The 17,912-nt window shown below is 43.4% G+C and overlaps 1 protein-coding gene across 4 annotated transcripts in view; it reads right to left on the reverse strand.

Annotated features, from left to right (window-relative positions):
• Positions 1 to 1,643: 1,643 nt before the first annotated feature.
• The window catches only part of IMMT (inner membrane mitochondrial protein), a 33,974-nt gene continuing 17,705 nt past the window's right edge, over positions 1,644 to 17,912 (reverse strand). The window contains exons 4-14 of one of the 4 annotated variants that reach the window (XM_075563102.1): positions 15,740 to 15,824; positions 14,290 to 14,391; positions 13,860 to 13,955; positions 10,916 to 11,052; positions 10,487 to 10,590; positions 9,573 to 9,708; positions 9,126 to 9,255; positions 6,636 to 6,859; positions 4,564 to 4,695; positions 3,620 to 3,749; positions 1,644 to 2,615 (exon numbers count right to left, since the gene is read on the reverse strand). In XM_075563102.1, the coding sequence (XP_075419217.1) occupies positions 2,002 to 2,615; positions 3,620 to 3,749; positions 4,564 to 4,695; positions 6,636 to 6,859; positions 9,126 to 9,255; positions 9,573 to 9,708; positions 10,487 to 10,590; positions 10,916 to 11,052; positions 13,860 to 13,955; positions 14,290 to 14,391; positions 15,740 to 15,824 (1,890 nt within the window). In that variant the 3' untranslated portion in view covers positions 1,644 to 2,001. Of the gene's footprint in view, positions 2,616 to 3,619; positions 3,750 to 4,563; positions 4,696 to 6,635; positions 6,860 to 9,125; positions 9,256 to 9,572; positions 9,709 to 10,486; positions 10,591 to 10,915; positions 11,053 to 13,859; positions 13,956 to 14,289; positions 14,395 to 15,739; positions 15,825 to 17,912 lie in introns of all 4 variants that reach the window. The other 3 variants (XM_075563101.1, XM_075563104.1, XM_075563103.1) reach the window with 3 other exon arrangements.

Below are 17,912 nucleotides of genomic sequence, written 5' to 3' on the forward strand. Positions count from 1 at the left end.
GTAATGGGTATAAATATGGATCTCTTCCTGTCACCTGGCCAAGTAGCTATTTTCCAAACTTCCAAGCAAAGAGTGAGTGCGTCTAGTACTTCATTGGGGCTCTTCCATCTTGCCTTGTAGTCACCGAATCAGCATCGACTCATAGCAGTGAATTTGGTAAAGTTCTGTTACCTTGTAAAAACCAGCCCCCAAATTCCAAGAGTGCCTCCAATTCAGATATTAAGAGCATTAAACAAAACAGGTTCCAGTCCAAGAACACTAGATATGTTTTTAAGAATCCACTTCAGAGAATGTAAGGAATGTAAATATCAATCCAGATCTAAGATGACCCAATAGGCTGCAATGAAAGGACAAGGTCAGGGGCATGCAGACACTTGAATGGAACAAACTGAATCCAGTAGTTGCCATTATCACCTGCGGATCTAAAATATTAAAACCCCCTTCATGATTTCCATGTGCTCAGATACAAATTCTCTGCATACACAAAACCCAAAAGCTTAAACCTTTTGCTATTGAGCCCATTCCAATTCATGGTGTCCCCGTAGAACGTAGTGCTGCCCCATAGGGTTTCCAGGGAAACATACACAGACAATGGTTTAAATGTGTTTCTCCCACAGAAGAGCTGTCAATCCTTCCATTAGGTGTTACACTATCTGGGATACTTTGTGGACACAAAAAGCTGACAATTTATGATTATTGGTAAAAACATGGTTTCATGTGGAAGGGTTGCCCTTTAAAAACCAATACATACCATGTTGTGTTTACTCAGGACACCAATTGCCCTTACCTTCCAAAAGGTGGTCAAGGAAATTCTTTTGGTTTTATGGCAACTGAGATTAAATAGGAGGCAACTTCAGAGTTTGTGGAAAAGGAGAATTTACATAAACTTGAAGCCCCCTCCACCCCGTACACCACAGCATTATCCAATCTCTCTGTAACATTCCCAGGATCACTGCCCCCACTTCTGTGAAGATTCAGTCCAGGTACCAGAAATGAGCATGGCCAATTGCTAATGCTTTTTAAACTATTGGTGGTGACCCATGTGGGGTGTGTTTAGTTAACTTAGTTGGTAGCAACAGAAAGCAGCCCCAGAAGCAGAGGACCAGCACTGGCTAGAAACTTTCATTTACACATGCACATAGCAATGTGTATATTGGGTCCCAATAAAAAATTATTTTTTCCTGGCAGTCTGGATACATGAGTTCTTTCAATCACTAGAAAGCTAAAAGTCCCACCATAAATGCAAATCTTAAGCATTCTGGTCTATACATCAGGGTGCTGATTCTGACTCAAATCCACACTCACCGTCCTTGAGTTGATGCTGACTCATGGCAGCCCCTTAAGACAGTCGAGCTGCCTGTGAGGAACTGTTTACTGGAGTCGAAAGCCCCGTCTTTCTCCTTCCTGCAGAGCAGCTGGTGGTTTCCAACTGCTTACCTTGTGGATTGGATCACAACTGTAACCAGGCTCCCTGAGTGACTAGCAGGCATCAATTCACCAGAAGCTTCAGAGCCATGCATCAGCCCTGGAATTTCTGGTGACCCAGTCTCAGCCCAGAAGCTCCATGTGGCCAGGACTTTCTGCCTCTGCTTGCTACTTTCCAAGGCCATTTTCTGAACACACAACACACTGGAAATGGTAGCTTGGGGAAAGGGACAAGGTATTCCATTTTCATCTTGTTGCTTTATTCAGTTTGCTCCAAGGTCAAAAATCACTAGCAGTAGGGATCACAAACATTATTTTGATTGGCTCAAAAGCCCGGTCGGTGAAACCTGAAAAATGACAATGTTACACAAGTGGCAAGGAAAGCATTCTTGGAGTTCACTGACATGATAGCAAGTGGAGATAATGGAACTGCAGCAAGTGTTGACCCTGAGAAGAGGATCTGAAACCTGCTCCTTTCAAGACACTTGTGGGTCCCTTGCTGCCAACCCCTCGTATACTTGTCACTGCCGGTTTCCTGTGACATGAAATAGGACTGGCCAGGACACCACCTAGGCCTTACTCTTGCTGCACTTGAGTGGTTCCTATTCCTACGGCGCTGGCGTATGTAGTCAGGATGTCCACTATCTGCTTGGTTTCTAGGGTCATTCGTGTTTCATGCAGCCAGTCCTGGGCCACTCGTCGGGACTCCCCTTTCAGCTGGTTGACAAACTTGGCCGCCAGCTCCAGGTCTCCGTGCTCAATGCAGTAGGAGGCATAGGACAATAGCTTAAATGTGTTCATATCCTCAGGGCAGAGCTGCGGTGGTGGCTTCAGCTGCTTAGGTGGGAACAGGAGCAGGGACTGCACATAGGAGAGGAAGTACTGGTATAAGCTATTTCTGGTTTCATCAATCATTGCTACCCTCTGGGCCAGTTTCTGGACAGCATAGAAACGGACTCTAAGGGTCTCCTCGCTGTACACCCCGCGGGTCAGGGACTCAGGAGGAATTGCCGCGGTTAAAGCCTGGGCAAATTCATTGTCAGCACAATGGGCTTTGATGGCCTCGACGGCACCGCCCAGCGGGACCGTGGGCAGGTCTGCAGAGGCCGTCTTCATGCTGTACTTCAGCGCCTCGACCGAGAGCCACAGCTGGTGGGCTTTTCTGGCCTCCTCTTCAGCAACTGCATGGCCTACAGATAAGTAAATAAAAGGCAAAGAAAACATTGTCCTCTTCATCTAGCACTACATACGCTTCCAATACATCTAGAGAGCTAATGTAGAATGGACAAGCTAAAGTCTCACAGAAAGGGTGAACCTTTCTGGTGTGGTCTTCCTAGTCAGTCACTGCATGTGAGGCAACAAGGTGAGGTGTCACCAGGTGACAGCCAGGCTGGCTTTCGCTAACACCCCAGGGAGAACTTGGCAGGTGTAGGTACCCACACACAGACCTCCCAGCCCTCTTCTTGTGACCTAAACACTCAGGACAATACCAAGTACAGTCTTCCTATGTCACTCACATCTGTGAGGCATCCAATTTAAATATTTTTTTATTTAGAAGTTGAGAAAGAAACATGTTGATAAATTGGACAGTGACAGCTGATGCTGAGACCACCAGAAACTCCTTGCAAAGGAATGGAAGACTTCAAAGAAACCTAGTCAACGAATGGATCTTGAAAATCCAGGAATATTGAATTTATTTTTATAGATCACTGATAAAAGAGATTCTAAACATCCTCCCAACTCATTTTATCAATCCCCTGTCAGATTTTCCTTTCGGTAGGGCACGTGGAAGACTCAGCAAACCACAGCTTCCACTTGACTCTCCAAGTCCCCGAGGACTCAGGGCCCTTTGGAGAGGGAGCACAAGCCCGCAAGGACCCTCCGGACCACAACCCAAGCCCACAAGAAAAGCCCGCGGGCGTTGGTTAACTGACTCAACAACAGTCATCTAGTGTTTGTCCTATCATTAACTATGTCGTATCATTACATCTAAGTAACAAGAAGTAAAACTTCAAGTTACTTAGATTTAATTTTAGTGCCTTTAAAGATTTCCCCCCTAAACATTCTGTGTTCCAAGTGCATGAAATCTGGGTCTAATTAAAAAGAATGCTTAAACTCTGGTAGAGATTTTAGTTAGTGCACACAGCTCATTAGCCTCCCAGCAAGCAGCCGCCCTCAGTGCCCCTCTGCTCACTGTGAACAGCCTGTTCGATCCCTCTCAGTCTGGCATAGGCAGTGTTTATATCCAGAGTAAAGTTGTCAACTTGCTCTTGGCTGAGCCGACGATACTCTAATTCTTGTTCAGCGAGTTTTTCAGACATGTCCTGAAATAAACACAAACAGTGCACAGAGAACAGTGATGCTACCTCAGTGCACATCACTTAATCTGGATGCTACTCTTCTAGAAAATGCCACCCCTCTGGAAGCAAAGTGGGCCTTTGAAATACCAAAGCAGTCGTCATGAACCTACAACATTATGTGTGTGACTTCAGAACCAGATGGACTGTACCTGATGTTTCCATCAGGAGTCTGACAGGAGACAAAGCAGATCAGGGCAAAGCAGGCTACCAAAAACTGCCAACTCCAAAAACAAAAAAACTTATGTACATTAATGGCCACACATAATATAGTATTTCCATGTCCTCTACTTAAGAATAAAACATTAATTTCTCTCAGTAAATAGCTATAAAATAGAAATTTAAAAAATAGTCCATTTCAATTTTCTGAAACATTACTTGAAAAATCTGTAAATGACTTTGAATAGAAACTGATTAAAATTAATGGTGTCTTTATGACCTGCTGTTTTATAAACTCAACCTCTCAGAGAAGTACCCTTAATGAGGAAATGCCTCCTGTCCAACACACAGTCCCCGGTCCTCCTTCACCAACTGTCCTGAGCTGCTGGAACGCTACATGCCTTTGATGCATTCAAAACACATCTGACGACTTCCAGGCAGGTACACCTTTATGTAAAAATGACCCGTTTTGCAGATATACAAAAGCCCCACTCTACCAGGCTCTGTAACAATTTTTCCATAACCTTCCTTCCACAGCAACAGAGAGGCCATACGGAGGTCATTAATGGGAAGGAGAGCCTGTTGATAACAGGTCATTAATGGGATAACAGAAAATTCTTACCTTTTCAAACTCACACTTCAGTTCCTGTTCTTGGACCCGAAGGACATCACGTAAGTGATCGGTGTGGGCAGCAGCCTGTCGGCGGAGCTGGGTTCTCATTTCAGTTTCCATGGCATCTCGAACTTCATCAACCTATGAACCAAACACAGCCAGGATTGGTTCTCAACGCTCCAAATCCAGGAGAAGAGAAGACAATGAACAAAAATGCTTCCAGTCACTTCCAAGGGGCAGGCATGTGAACACAGCTGAGAGTTGGGAGGTGATTCAAACATCCAACGATGACCCTACCCAATTTCAAACAGGGGTCTCTCGAACCCACATCACCTGGCTGCCTCCCACACAAAGCAGACACTTGTCACTTTCTGAAGTGCAAGCTCCCCACGAAAGTAACTAATGCTAGATCATGGAGGAAAACCACTACAACGTTCTCCCCAAATCTCTCTGTGAGCAGTAACGCCCACATTGAGGAATGTCATGAACATTACAGTAGCTGGTGATTAGTGAACATAATATAAAATGGTATTATCATGTCGTACATAATACAACCTATTGAACACAGAGTACCTGGAATCCAAAGCTTTTATTTTCTCAAAATAGCAAATAACTATGAGTGCAGTCAGTCAAGTACATAAAGATCTAAGAAACATGTCCGGCAGTGCCTGCTAGTTGCCTGGATACAAGGGTGCTCACGGTAAATGGGTTCTAGCTCTCAGTCAGTACACTTTTTAACGTGGAGAGCTGGCAATAAACAAGTCCATAAAAAGGGCCTCTCTCAGGCTGTGACACTTGACATTGGGCTCTACTTTAGAATAAGGGGACATGGAAGACCTTGCTGAGACTGTGACATCCAAAGTACTAAGTAAAGCCCCTTTTTCAAGTAGTCCCAAGCAGGAAATGTATAAAGGTCCCAAGATGGAAAATGTAGTTAAGGCACAGAAAAAAATACCATTCAGCCTGGAGCACTGACATGAAGACCCCAGGCTCCTAGCAGGCCGAAAAGAGACCTAGGCCTTTTTGTTATCAGACAATAATTTAGAATTTGTATTAAATACTAACAGTCGATGGAGGAGTTTACAAACCTCGTGTCTGATCAAAGCTGTTTTATAAAATGAACCAACCAAATACAAGGATCAGTATGAAAACAGGAAAGGCTGTTCAAACTACAGAATGACGAGCATAGAAAGAGCCACCTATTGAACCACAGCGTGGACTAAGGTGAAGGTAAAGGAGAAGAACGGACCGATCAGGGATTGACGCTGGCTGTACGACAGGCGACATGAGTGACAGAAGACCCAGCAAGCATAGCTGGTGGTCTACTTACGGCAGAAGCCAGCTGAGGGCCTGAGCACAGGCTGAAGAGAATCAAAAGGCCGTTTGGTATGTGTTGAGTATAAAACAATTACTAAAAATTCAGCCAGGGGTATCACAGTTAGGCCTGGATCTGAATGCTACAGATGGTATTGAAACCACCACCTACGGTCACTTTGAGACTGTGGAGTAAGGGTTCAGAAGCATAGTAGGGCACGCCGACTGAGCAAAGGCGCCTCAGGAGTGCTCAGCAGGTGGCGAGAGAGGTTAGAAGAGGGAAGAAAGCCCTTTATCGAGAGAGGAGAGAGTGGTCAACTGTGCTGCAGAGAGATATGAAGGTGGGATGTGTAGCCAGGTCCCCAAATCTCCGTGGCCACATATTTAACACGTGATGTGCCCACATCTAGAAGAGTGACTCCATCATTCCTAACCACCCGCCGTGTAGAACACTGGCAAGAGGAACACACTCAGATGCCAACAGAGGGTCTTCCAGGCCTGCTTTCGGGGAGAAGTCCACTGGGGGAGGAGGAACTAGATAAGCCTGGTTGCCAGTAGCCTATGACCCCTTGAACTGCAGCATCTGCTCAACAAAAAGGAGCTCTGCTAGTTCGATGCTTCCCAGCTCTAAGTTTTGACCAGGAATGCAGAGGACCAAGCTGCATTCTGTGGGTGGTTCGGCATGACTTAAACCCGGCATTTTAAACTGGTGGCAGAAATAGATTCCTTTTCACTGTTAGGCCCGGCATGACACCCATCTCTGCTACCTTTCGGTCCTGCTCAGACACTATTTCACTTCTGTGATGTTCTAGTGCTTTCGCCACAGCAGAGTCCAACGTCTGCTTTTCTTCCAGCTTTTGTTTTTCCAAGGCTAACTCGATGTGCTGCTTCTCCATGGCTTTCTGTTCTGCCAGCTCTCTGTTTAGCTGGTCGATGCGGCGATGGGCATGAGCGACCAGGGAGTTCAGATCATCAGTGGACAGCGTGTCGGCTAAAGAGAACACATTCCAGAGTTCAGCATCTCACCCTAAGGATTTACCACAGGTACACAGCTTCAATCATTTGCAATTTAACATTAAAACGATGCAAAGGAAAAATCAGCTTCACAAATGGGCTTAAGATTCTCCAGGTGAGCTGGATATTGATAGATAGGGTCTAACAATAAAATGTTTTCAAACGCAAGCAAAAAAACTTAGTTAAGTCTTACAGGCATAGAAATCAGTTGTTTTTTTTTTTCAGGAACCCAATGTAAAACTTGTCATGTGAATGAACTATAAATTAGCTTTTCACCTATTAATTTTGCCTATGGAGATACAGCTGATACATGCAGCCACGTCTGTGTCTTCTGGCTTATATCCCAGGATTCTTCATAACATGCACCCCCAGTTCGCTTCTTGTTTTAAATACTCTTTTACTCTCTCCTATCAGTTTTGCTCCTTTTCTCACACAAACAGGATCCAGGACCACAGTCTGCAGCCAGAGCTGTGCACCAGGCCCCCTGCAGAGCTTTTTAAATCCTCAAGGCCTGTACGAGTCTTCAAAATACTGAGCCTTTAAAGCCCCACATGCCTACATTAAGAACTAGGACTACATCAGCAAAATAGAGAAAGTATAGGAAGTTCTATATGACAAACGACTCATATCTTTAAAAAATAAACTGAAATAAGAAGATGATATAAAAGACGCATTGACTAAATTCATTTTACAAGCCCATTTTGCAGACAATGGAGCCTATCGGAACCCTGACTGGACATGTAAGGGCACTTAGGAATACTCATGTCTCCGCTGTGATGGAGCTTGGTGAAGATGTTCCAGAAAGCACACTGAAGGGATTTAAAAATGAAAGGACATGCTAAGATCTGCTTCAACATAAGCTAGAGGAAGGGGCAGCATGAACAAATGGGACAAAACTGGCCATGTGACCAGTGCTGAGGCAGGGTGAAAGGGCTTTGGCGCTTACCATACTCTTATTTCTATTTTTAATATATGAAACTTTCCACAATTACAAGCAATATATTTATATACATCCTATCTAGAGGCTTTCAATCACGGAGAGCGCAAATGACAAAAAGACCCTATTTAGATCTGTCATGTGACACAATTCTGTTTATATTATGTACGTAACTTAAACAAAGGCTCAAAACAAAGCTTCCAAAGCACAGAACACATGCCTTCAAAGGAGTTTGAAAATAAGAATATAAGTATTACATTTATTGATGTTAAATTGGAAGACCACGAAAAGAAAGGAAAGAAAAACCAGACACTGGAGGTCAAAAAGGCCTCTTCATACCTCAGGATTGTTTGGATCTTTAATTAAGCCAAGATCTGTAGAATGCTTAGAAAACGGTGCCAAAATACTGCTCAGTCGTGCTGGCTATTATTAACAAGGATGGCACTGAGCTTAGCTACGAAAGAATTCCAAGCATATGCGACAATGTTAGCGCCAGGCATTTCAGGAAAATGGGACGATCTCTCAGTTACTTATGTAATAGTTGTCTAACCCTCAGTATCAAGTTTCTTGCAATCTGAGCTAATGTAGTCCAGTCCCACAACAATTCTACTCTAAAGCCCTGAGTAGGTTCTCAACCTCCGTGTCAGAGGGCAATCAGAAAGTGTGCCCAGGTTACCAAAGCGGCCATGACAGCTGGCACCCAGCTCACGGTGACGAACTGAAATGCTGCCCAGGCCTGTACCAGTCTCACCATATCAGACTGCAGTGATCCGCAGGCTGCTCTACATCAGCAGGCCTCTCTTCAGTATGGAAGCTTTGTTAAAACCCGGCTGGCTTATAGCAACAAACAAGCACCACGATGTGGCTGGTGGCTGTGGATGAGGTACACTGGCTGAGAAGTGGACTAGGTACCCTACAAAGCAGGAGTGCATTCTATTACTGAGCCACTCACACCTCCAAGGTGTGCCATTAGCAATTCAATCTAAATATTTGCAAAGTACTAAGGTTTTGAATAACTACACATATTTTATCAGAGCCAAGGTTATAATATTCTCTCACTTGCTTGGATCCCAAATGCTTTTTCTGAATAGCAGGAACCAGATTATTCACCATGGCTAAAACCAAGCATGGAGGAGGGAGGGGGCCACCAGTGTGCTTCCTGGCATGGTGCCTGCTAGAGAAAATGTCGACAGCATTGTGCTGTACACCAGGTGACAGGGGTTTGGACCAAATGAATGCAGCTGAAGCAGGCTTACTGTATAGTTGATAGGTCAGTTGTTAAGCACAATGCTTCAGTTATACTTACTCATCCCTTTCCACCCGGGCATCACATCTGGGGTAATACTGTCCAATTCTCGTTTAAAGTCATCCCGGGCTTGGGCCACTAGTTCATGATACTGAGACACAACCTTAGCCTCAGACTGTGCTGCTTGGACCTAGAGAAACACAGAGGGTAGATGGCTACATTGAACAACACAGTATAGACAATCTCAGAAATAGAAGTCGTTTGCTATTTGCTAAGTTGACTGTGAATGCATAGATAATACCTAGCTAGCTTTCTAAAGCTGATAGGAACTACCCTTTATCGACCACACCAAGTTTAGACGGAAGCGCTTGTCTTTCATTTAGTCACAAAATGGTACTTCTCTAAGTGGCAACAACGATGGCTACACACATCTTGTTTCCTTGCATTATTAAAGCCTTTGGCTAAAGGGCCGTGTTTTCATGTAATCAAGAGGCCTAAGGGGCTCACCTTTTGGACCACATTGTCTAGATCGACGATCATGTTGTGGAGTTTGCCCTCTGCAGTAGTTATGTAAGGTTTGGCCCCAGCAATCTCCTTTTTCTTTGCATTTTCAATTACACTTTTCATCTTCTCTAATTCTTCTCTGGAAACCAATAAAACGAAACAAAGACTTAGTACAATTCCTTGCCAACTTTATGGAAGCATTCTAAAAGCTGTACAACATATAGTTTTTAAAGATCTATGAAAGAAATGAATTGAAACAAAGATTCAGTGCTTGTGCAGGCTCCAGTTACGGCAGCTTATCTCACCAACAACCCAAACCACCAAGGACAAAGGGGGACGGACCTGCGGTGGCATGAGGTACAGGAAAGGAGAGTGCAGTGTTTGCTACCGCGTGAGCACTCAATGAATGTCAGTTCTTGCAACCAATATCCTGGATCTTGTTAGCTTTCCAATGAAGACAGCTTAATTAAGGTAAAATGATGGAGGAGGCCACAACTCTCCCTCAGCAAATAACTGGGTCTCACAGGAAGGCTTTGGGACTCCTTAGGCTTCCCAAGTTGAACAGACTGCAGGCCTTGTCCACTGCAAAACAGAGTTCTGCAATGTGGCTCCAGGACCAGTGAGTTGAAGATACTGTCTGAGGGCTCCTAGAAGCTATGTTGGCTCTACTAAGAGGCTTCTCTTTCCTCTATTAACAAGATGCATGCTGTTCAAGTTTCTGCCAAATTTAGTTTAGTCTCATTAGATTTTATTTCCTTCTTATTAAATGCCCACATTCTGACCCCAGCACAACAAAGCACAGGTAGAGAGAGGGAAAAGGGCTTGGTCCCCATTCACTCACTCTGTACAAAGAAAGCCCGGCCCGAAGAAAGCCACCAGGAGACCCTAATAACTTGTAAAAGTCCATGAGTAATTACTTGGCTTTGAGAAGGGCATCGGCGGCCTCGTCCACTGCTTTTCTGCGTTCCTTCAATGCGCCCTCCACCGTGCGCCACTGGGCTGCCTTCTTCTCACCTGAAATCTAAACAAAAATTTTCAGTGTGTAAATATGAATAATTGCTATAGCTGATGTGTAAACCATGTTGTGAGGATAAAACTGGTCTATTAAATAACACCTATCCAATCATTCTTGAAGATACTGAGATTGTGCAGTGGGTTAAATGATAGGCTGCCAGCCAGGAGGCTGGTGGTTCAAACGCACCAGTCACTCTATGGAAGACAGGTGAGGTTACCTGCTCCTGTAAAGACAGTCTTGGAAACCTTAGGGAACATTTCCACTCCATCCGAGAGGGCTGCTGTGAGCTGGAACTGACTCAGAGCAATGGGCTGCACCTTCCTGGGCTCACCTCAGAATTGTCCATGGCGGCTTTCAGGACACTGGCATGTGCATTGACAGCCTGAACCGCGGCATTCTGCGCTGTGATTGCTTGCAGAGTGGTGCGAGCAGTCTGGCTGACAGCATCTTCTAAGCTCTTAGCTATCGCTGGGGGGAAAGAAGCGTTTTAAAAATATAGGTTCCTGCCTTCATATATAGTAATTTTAAATCCTACACTCTTCCCCTATTGTCTTCCACTGCATGTCTCCAAAAATGGTAAAAACAAGCAAACCCAACAGCACAACAAACAAAACAAAAAAATGCCCCAAATTTAGGAATCAAGGTTTCACTTAAAAGCATAGTCAAATATTGATAAAATGGGAGTTGTTGCTTATAGTAATTTTACTTTTATGGCTAACGGAATTTCTTCAAAATAAAGTTCACCTGGGTTCCCCCCCTTAAGAAAAAGGGCGGCTTAAAGAAAGGCAATCTGTTTCAAAAGAATGTGATCAGGTTTAAGACCTTAAAGTTTCCAAAAAAACAAGCCCACTGTCAGCTCTGACCCTGTATGACCGAGTAAAACTGGCCCATAGTTTCAGAAACTGTAAACTTCCCAGAAGTAGACTGTCGTTTCTTTTCCCCTGGAGCAGCCGGTGTGTTTGAACTGCCGACCTTCTGGTTATCAGCAGAGGGCTTAACCACTGTGCCACTAGAGTTGACAACCTCAGCATAAACAATGGATTGTTTTTCCCTTTAAATAATGCCCAGACCAGAGACCCTCAGCCAGAGAAATACTCAGAGCAAAACACCGCGGTCACACCAAGACAGATGCTGCTGTTAGGTGATGTCTCCGAGCAAGCCCCCGTGACAGAGCAGCACTGCATCGACGGGTTTCCTAGACTGTGTGAATTCAAACGGCCAGCCTTCCGGCTAGCGGCCGATACCAGGCAGGCTCTCCAGGTGTAACAGGCACAAAAATAAAAGGTAGCTTGCAAACAAGTCTGAAGGCTACAAGACACAAATGTTTAAGGAGCGATCATATATTAAGATCATTATTTTTTTCTTCTCTTTTATATTTTATAGAGACTCTGCTGTTAAGTCTTAAATAGGGCAACGACAAGACAAAGACAAATCTTCCAAATGAAGGAGATCATCAGTCATGAGGCTACAATGGTGTGGCCAATGGATTCATGGCCATGAAGAGATGATACCAAACAAAAGAACTCATCACAAAATCATGATGGATAGCAGATCAATTCAACACGGTCACACATGGGCCTAAAGCAGCAAAAGCAGGTCCAGGACTGAGATGCACACACAGCTAGCTGCTTATCAGGAAAGCTTACAGGGTTGGTCTTAGGGCCCTCTGACTCCCTGGCTACTCAGGACCAAAGCATCCCTGGTTACCCTAACTTCCTTAAGGGCAAACCCAGGTTACTCCCCTAAGGACAAGACTCTCCCCCTCACCTTCTTTGTTTGGGTAAGAAAATTATAATCAAAATCACACTTCCAATGTAATTATTATTACAAAATCATTCAACTGAAAAACACTAAACTGTCCAATTTGTTATGTATACATGCTTATACAACTTAAAAATCACATTTTTATTTGCTACTTAAGGAATATCAAAGATGACAAAATAATAATAATTTATAAATTATCAAGGGTTTGTGAGGGAGGGGGTGTGGGGAGGGAGAGGGAAAAATGATATCAAGGGCTCAAGTAGAAAGAAAATGTTTTGAGAATGATGATGGCAACAAACATACAAATGTGCTTGACACAATGGATGGATGTATGGATTGTGATGAGTTGTATGAGCCCCAATAAAATGATTTTTTTTAAAAAAAGGAATATCAAAGAAACCTCCAAACAATGTAAGCAGTGATTTCAGACAATGTGCTAAAATGAAAAATGGTCACTTGAAAGATAACCATGGAGAAAAAGATAATACAAGATGATATTGGGGACAACAAAAAAAGAATATATGAGATGAGAATGAAGGAAAAGGAGAGTTTGAGCAAGAGAAACAGGCCGATTCTGACAGTGGCTTTGCAGAGAGATGAACAAATACATAGAAATTGATAAATCATAAGCGGTACCCTTGTAACACAAATCAAAGTTGCTGAAAGCGAGAAATGAAAACGCACTAAGAAACAGTTGCAGAATCAAAGTTAACCTGGCGAGGCAGAGGAAGGAAAATACGGTATCCGATTGCCATGGCATGCTTGAGGTAGCGGTGGACAGGAGGCCCACACACCTGTAAAAGCAGTCACTCAAGAGGTCTATGTACCCTTGGTAAAGAGCCCAAGGGTGGCTTTGTGACACACTGAGCTGTAATCCTTAATTTAAAACATGTCTACGTGTGAGAGAAAATTAAGAGGCAGCAGGCAAAATCCTGAAAATGTTTACTTGCTCAAGAATGAAAGCTACAAGGAACTGGAAAAAAGGCACAAACCCCTTAAATTTGTAATTTACACCCATGTGTCCATATGACAAAGGGAGAAACGTGAGGGGAAGCATGAGTGAAAGAAAAAAGTGGTCTCAATTTGAAGTGGTAAAAAGTTCAGGAAATACGAAAAGGCGAGGGGGAAAGTACAAAACCACTGCAGGTGGTCCAACAGTCTCAAGCGTTGTGCTATGGCCAAGAGCTCAGAAAACGCAGGAGCAGTCGAGGGACTCAGCACACGTCAGATTTCTAAACAGACCGCTTCCTTGGAGGGATTCAAGAGCCACTTCCAAAAACACAAGGCGAAAGTACGTCACAGAATGCTCACCATGAGACACATTGCACACTACATTATCGATCCCTTGCCACCCAGGTAACAGAAAGTCAGATGGGAAGAAGACAAATGTTAAAACTCACAGAGTAATGCGAATAAAGAAAAAGCAGTCACAGAAGCTGAAGAAATGGGAGCAAAAGGTTGAAGAAGAAAGCAACTGAGAGGTGATCTGGAGAGCTGTATGGTTTACATACACTCAATCTGAACTTGTTCTCGCTTCTCCTGTTGAGCAAGGCGGGCGGCAACTTCTTCAGGAGGACGCTCTTTTACAGGAGGCGAGGACGCTTCCTCTTGTGGCAAAAGTAAATAAGAGGAAATCAAATTTCAGCACGGGATTTCAGCAGCTAGCAGAGACAAACACCATCAGCATTTGAACCTGCCCATTAGGTCTACTGAGGAGAACGGGGCTAAGAGCCCTAAAACCACCTCAGCACTCTTACTGGCCCGAAAATGGGTCCATGTCTTAACCCCTAGATTCGAAATTTTCAGAAAGTTTCCTAAGCAAGTCTGTAGATTTAAAAGAAGCACAAATTTACACTTACATAGTATGTATGTGTGGTCTAGGTATTAAATAATTCTAATGTGTATCATTTATGAAGCAGCAAATATTAATAATCAAATTACCTGAAGTTGCAGGGGTAGGTTTTCCTTCACCAACTGCAGAGAGATCCGGTTTTATGGATCTGTCGTGCTGAACCGCAGGGGCTGGGACTGACAGTGTATCACCTGCTGCAGAAATAATGTGAGCTGCCTCTGTAGGTGCTATAAATATATGTTACTCATGTACTTATAGTCCCGGGGTAACCGAGATAAACATGAATCCACCACCACCACCCACTTCACATGTGGCACAATCACACATGGAGCCGTCATTCAAACAGACGGAGCACTCCCCAGTGCAGCCTCAAGCTCACACACAATGGACACTGGCTGGGGAAGCCAGGGGAAAAGGAGTCATGTCAGCATCCTCTGTTTTCCAACCATCACGAGCTGCCCTCAGGCAGAGCAACAGTACCAACGCTTAACACACGAGCAGTGGACAAAAGCTGAGCACAACATGGAATGAAAATGACACGGGAAAAAGAGATCCTATGATGCAGAAGGCAGACAAAGTAAAGTGGCTAACCAGAAGATTCTCTTTAGCTGCCCTGACAAGTGGGGGGATGACAAAGGCAGCCTGAGGGACAGGTGGTAGAAGAGTGAAACCAGTAGTAAAACTCTAGAGGCAGAGTGTGAGTGGGGAAGCAATGAAATGGAGGAAAAACTATTTAAAATAGGCCGCAGACACATTTCAAAGGTACAAAGTAGAATTACTGTAAGGCCGGTTAAATCCCAGCTTCTGTCCTTGGTTGCTTATCATTGCCTTACAACAGCCGGAGGCTTCCCTCGCCCCTCTCACCAGTCCATGGGAGACCCCGCATATACTTGGTTACTTGTATCATCTCTCCCCCTCATTTTACCAACGGGATGTTAGCCAGGGATTCTTTTTTTCTTTCCGGTTTGCCTGTTGCCTGATTCTTAATGGTTAGAGGAATGCCTGATACACACTAAACACTCAAGTAAACAGCGCCGAAATTTCATCCAAAACAGCAGTTAACGATACACAAAGGAATTCAAATGTACACCAAACAGTTTAGAATTGGCTAAGTGCTGTAAATTAGGATGAGATTACTGTTACGACAAAGGTAAATAAAGCTGGAGGACAGCAGTAAGACATTTTATCACTAAGACTAAAGAGGGGAAAAGGAATTAGTGAAGCAACAGGTTAAAGGACAAGGGAAAGAGAAGCAAGCTTAAAATGCAAACGGGTAAAAGGCTGGGCACAAAGAGGGAAAATAGGAGAAAGAAAAAGAAACAGTCTCTTACAAGCAGGCCCCTTTCTGTCAACACCTTCACTCAACAGGTATTCAAAATAAAGCCCAATTTCTAGAATGAAAGCCCAAATGATAGGTGGGAACCCTTCTTTCCTGGGAGGGGAGTGGGGGACACAAGAGCCCTTCGTGGGAGGAGCCTTCTTCTTACAAGTCAATTCAAAAACTCATCTACGGAAAAGAACAGGTCTGAATGTAGGTACCTGCTACTGATGCTGGAGTGTCTCCCTGTGGTCTGTGCAGGTATGAAGCAGGCTGTTTGGATCCTTTCACAGCCTCTGGACCAGACTGAATCATGGAAAGAAAAACATTTCACATTTCAGATATGATACACGGGGAAGAAAAAAAAAGCATACAGTAATTTGTATTATTTCAAAAGTAAAATCTTTCAGAATTTTAGACTTTAAGGTATTAAAAGCTGTACAACACAATATATTTTATTAGCCACCCTCTATATAACAAGTCATTGTTACCAGAAAACTATAGCTCAAGCTTTCCATTCATTGCAAGCAATTTGATCATATTTTAGTAGTAACCAGGGCTTCTCTTAGAATACAGAGTAAATAAAGTGCATCGCATATGACACACCTTCTAAATATGCATCAGTCCTGTGTATACTCAGGTTATTTCAATTTCCCTTCTAAACTAAATTAAGGTAGATATTACATACACTCAGTTAGAATCAAATTATTTTCATGGGCTCTGAGTAAAAATGGAAATGTCGGGTTACTTTGCTTCTTTAATCTCCAGGACTGACTCACATGATCATGTACACTAAGATAAATGGTCCTACTGAAGTAATGGCTGGTTTCGTCTTTCCTAATTACTACATAATAGAAATGTTTATACTCACAACCTATGTGGTCCCACTTTTTGCCAGACCTTCACAGTAGAACTCATATTTTTAGAAGACTACTAAAAAAAGGTTTTGACCTTTGCCACGCCTAGAAACTAGAATTACATTAATTATATTAATTTTTCTCTAGTGATCTTTTTAAATTCATGAAATAGAAACTTGTTGTGACAAGCAACATAGTATCAAGATATGTCAATGGTTTGGGTTTTAATTTCCTTCTTTACCGATCCTTTCCCTTACAGCACTTTCAAGTAGCCAACACTGTCCTTCCACCCCAAGCATAAGCTCAGATATATACAACTTTCATTTCTTTAAAAAAACGAAAAGAGGGTTAGAGTATACACATTACTACATAACTTGCTCTTTTTATTTTTCCAACTCAAAGAAATAATTTTCACTTACATTAATATCCTATGTAATGTATATCCCATCATTTATAACTAATCTCCGATGTTGTTTCCTACCTTGTTTTGCTATTACAAGTTTTGCTAGTACTGGAGACTCAGTGTGGGAATTGCGCCTGATCTGATCCCACCACACCGAGGCAAACACTAAGGGCATGCAACAGAACAGCAAGGGCAACAGAGTAATGAAGTCCCCAGGGAACACCAAAAATAGATTTTGGGGCCAGGACTTGGCACCCCATCAGACTCAACCAGAAAACACTCTTAAAGGCCAACAGTCATTGAACTAACCACAGGCTTTTCTTTTTTTGTTGTTTTTTGTCATTGGCTTTTTGTTTTGTTTTCTTTTGTTGCTTTGTTTTGCTCTGTCTTGTTTTTGTGCATGTTTATTATCTCTGCAGGTCTGTCTAAATAAGATAGGCTGGATGAACAATCTGGAGGAGAAAACAAGGGAACTGACAGTTCTGGAGGGACATGGGAGAGGGGGAGGTGGGGGAAAGGAAGAGGTGTTAACCAACCCAGGGACAAGGGAACAACAAGTGATCCAAATCGGTTGTAAGGAGGGTGTAGGAGGCCTTGTAGGGTGTGATCAAGGGTAATGTAACTGACAGGAATTACTGAAACCCAAATTGTGTTAGTCTGAGTAGACTAGAGAAACAAATTCATGGACACACATATGTCCAAGAAAGAGGTTTATATACAAGAGCAATTGAACATGGAGAAAACATCCCAGCCCTGATCAAATCCATAAATCTGATATTAGTCCATATGTCCGATTATCAATCAATAAAGTCCTCTTCAGACTCACAAAACACATGCAATAAAGTCAAATGCAACACAATCACAAGCCAGTGCTTAAAAAGTCTTTGAGTCCAATGGCGTTGTAAGTATCTCAGGGCCGGCAGGGGTCTCTCTGTGGCTTCTCCGGCTTCAGAGGTCTGGCTGCATCCATGTGGGTTGTCTTCTGCAATGTCTCCCAGGGAGTAGCAGAGAGAGAGAGAGGTGACTTCTGCCTCCAAGGAGGAAATACCAGATTTCCCAGAATTCTCAGGTCATGCCCACTGAAGTCTCATTGGCTATCTCCAGAATGACAGCCTAGACTCCACCCCTACACTC

Source organism: Tenrec ecaudatus, chromosome 11 (assembly GCF_050624435.1).
Source record: "Tenrec ecaudatus isolate mTenEca1 chromosome 11, mTenEca1.hap1, whole genome shotgun sequence".
Classification (NCBI taxonomy): domain Eukaryota; kingdom Metazoa; phylum Chordata; class Mammalia; order Afrosoricida; family Tenrecidae; genus Tenrec; species Tenrec ecaudatus.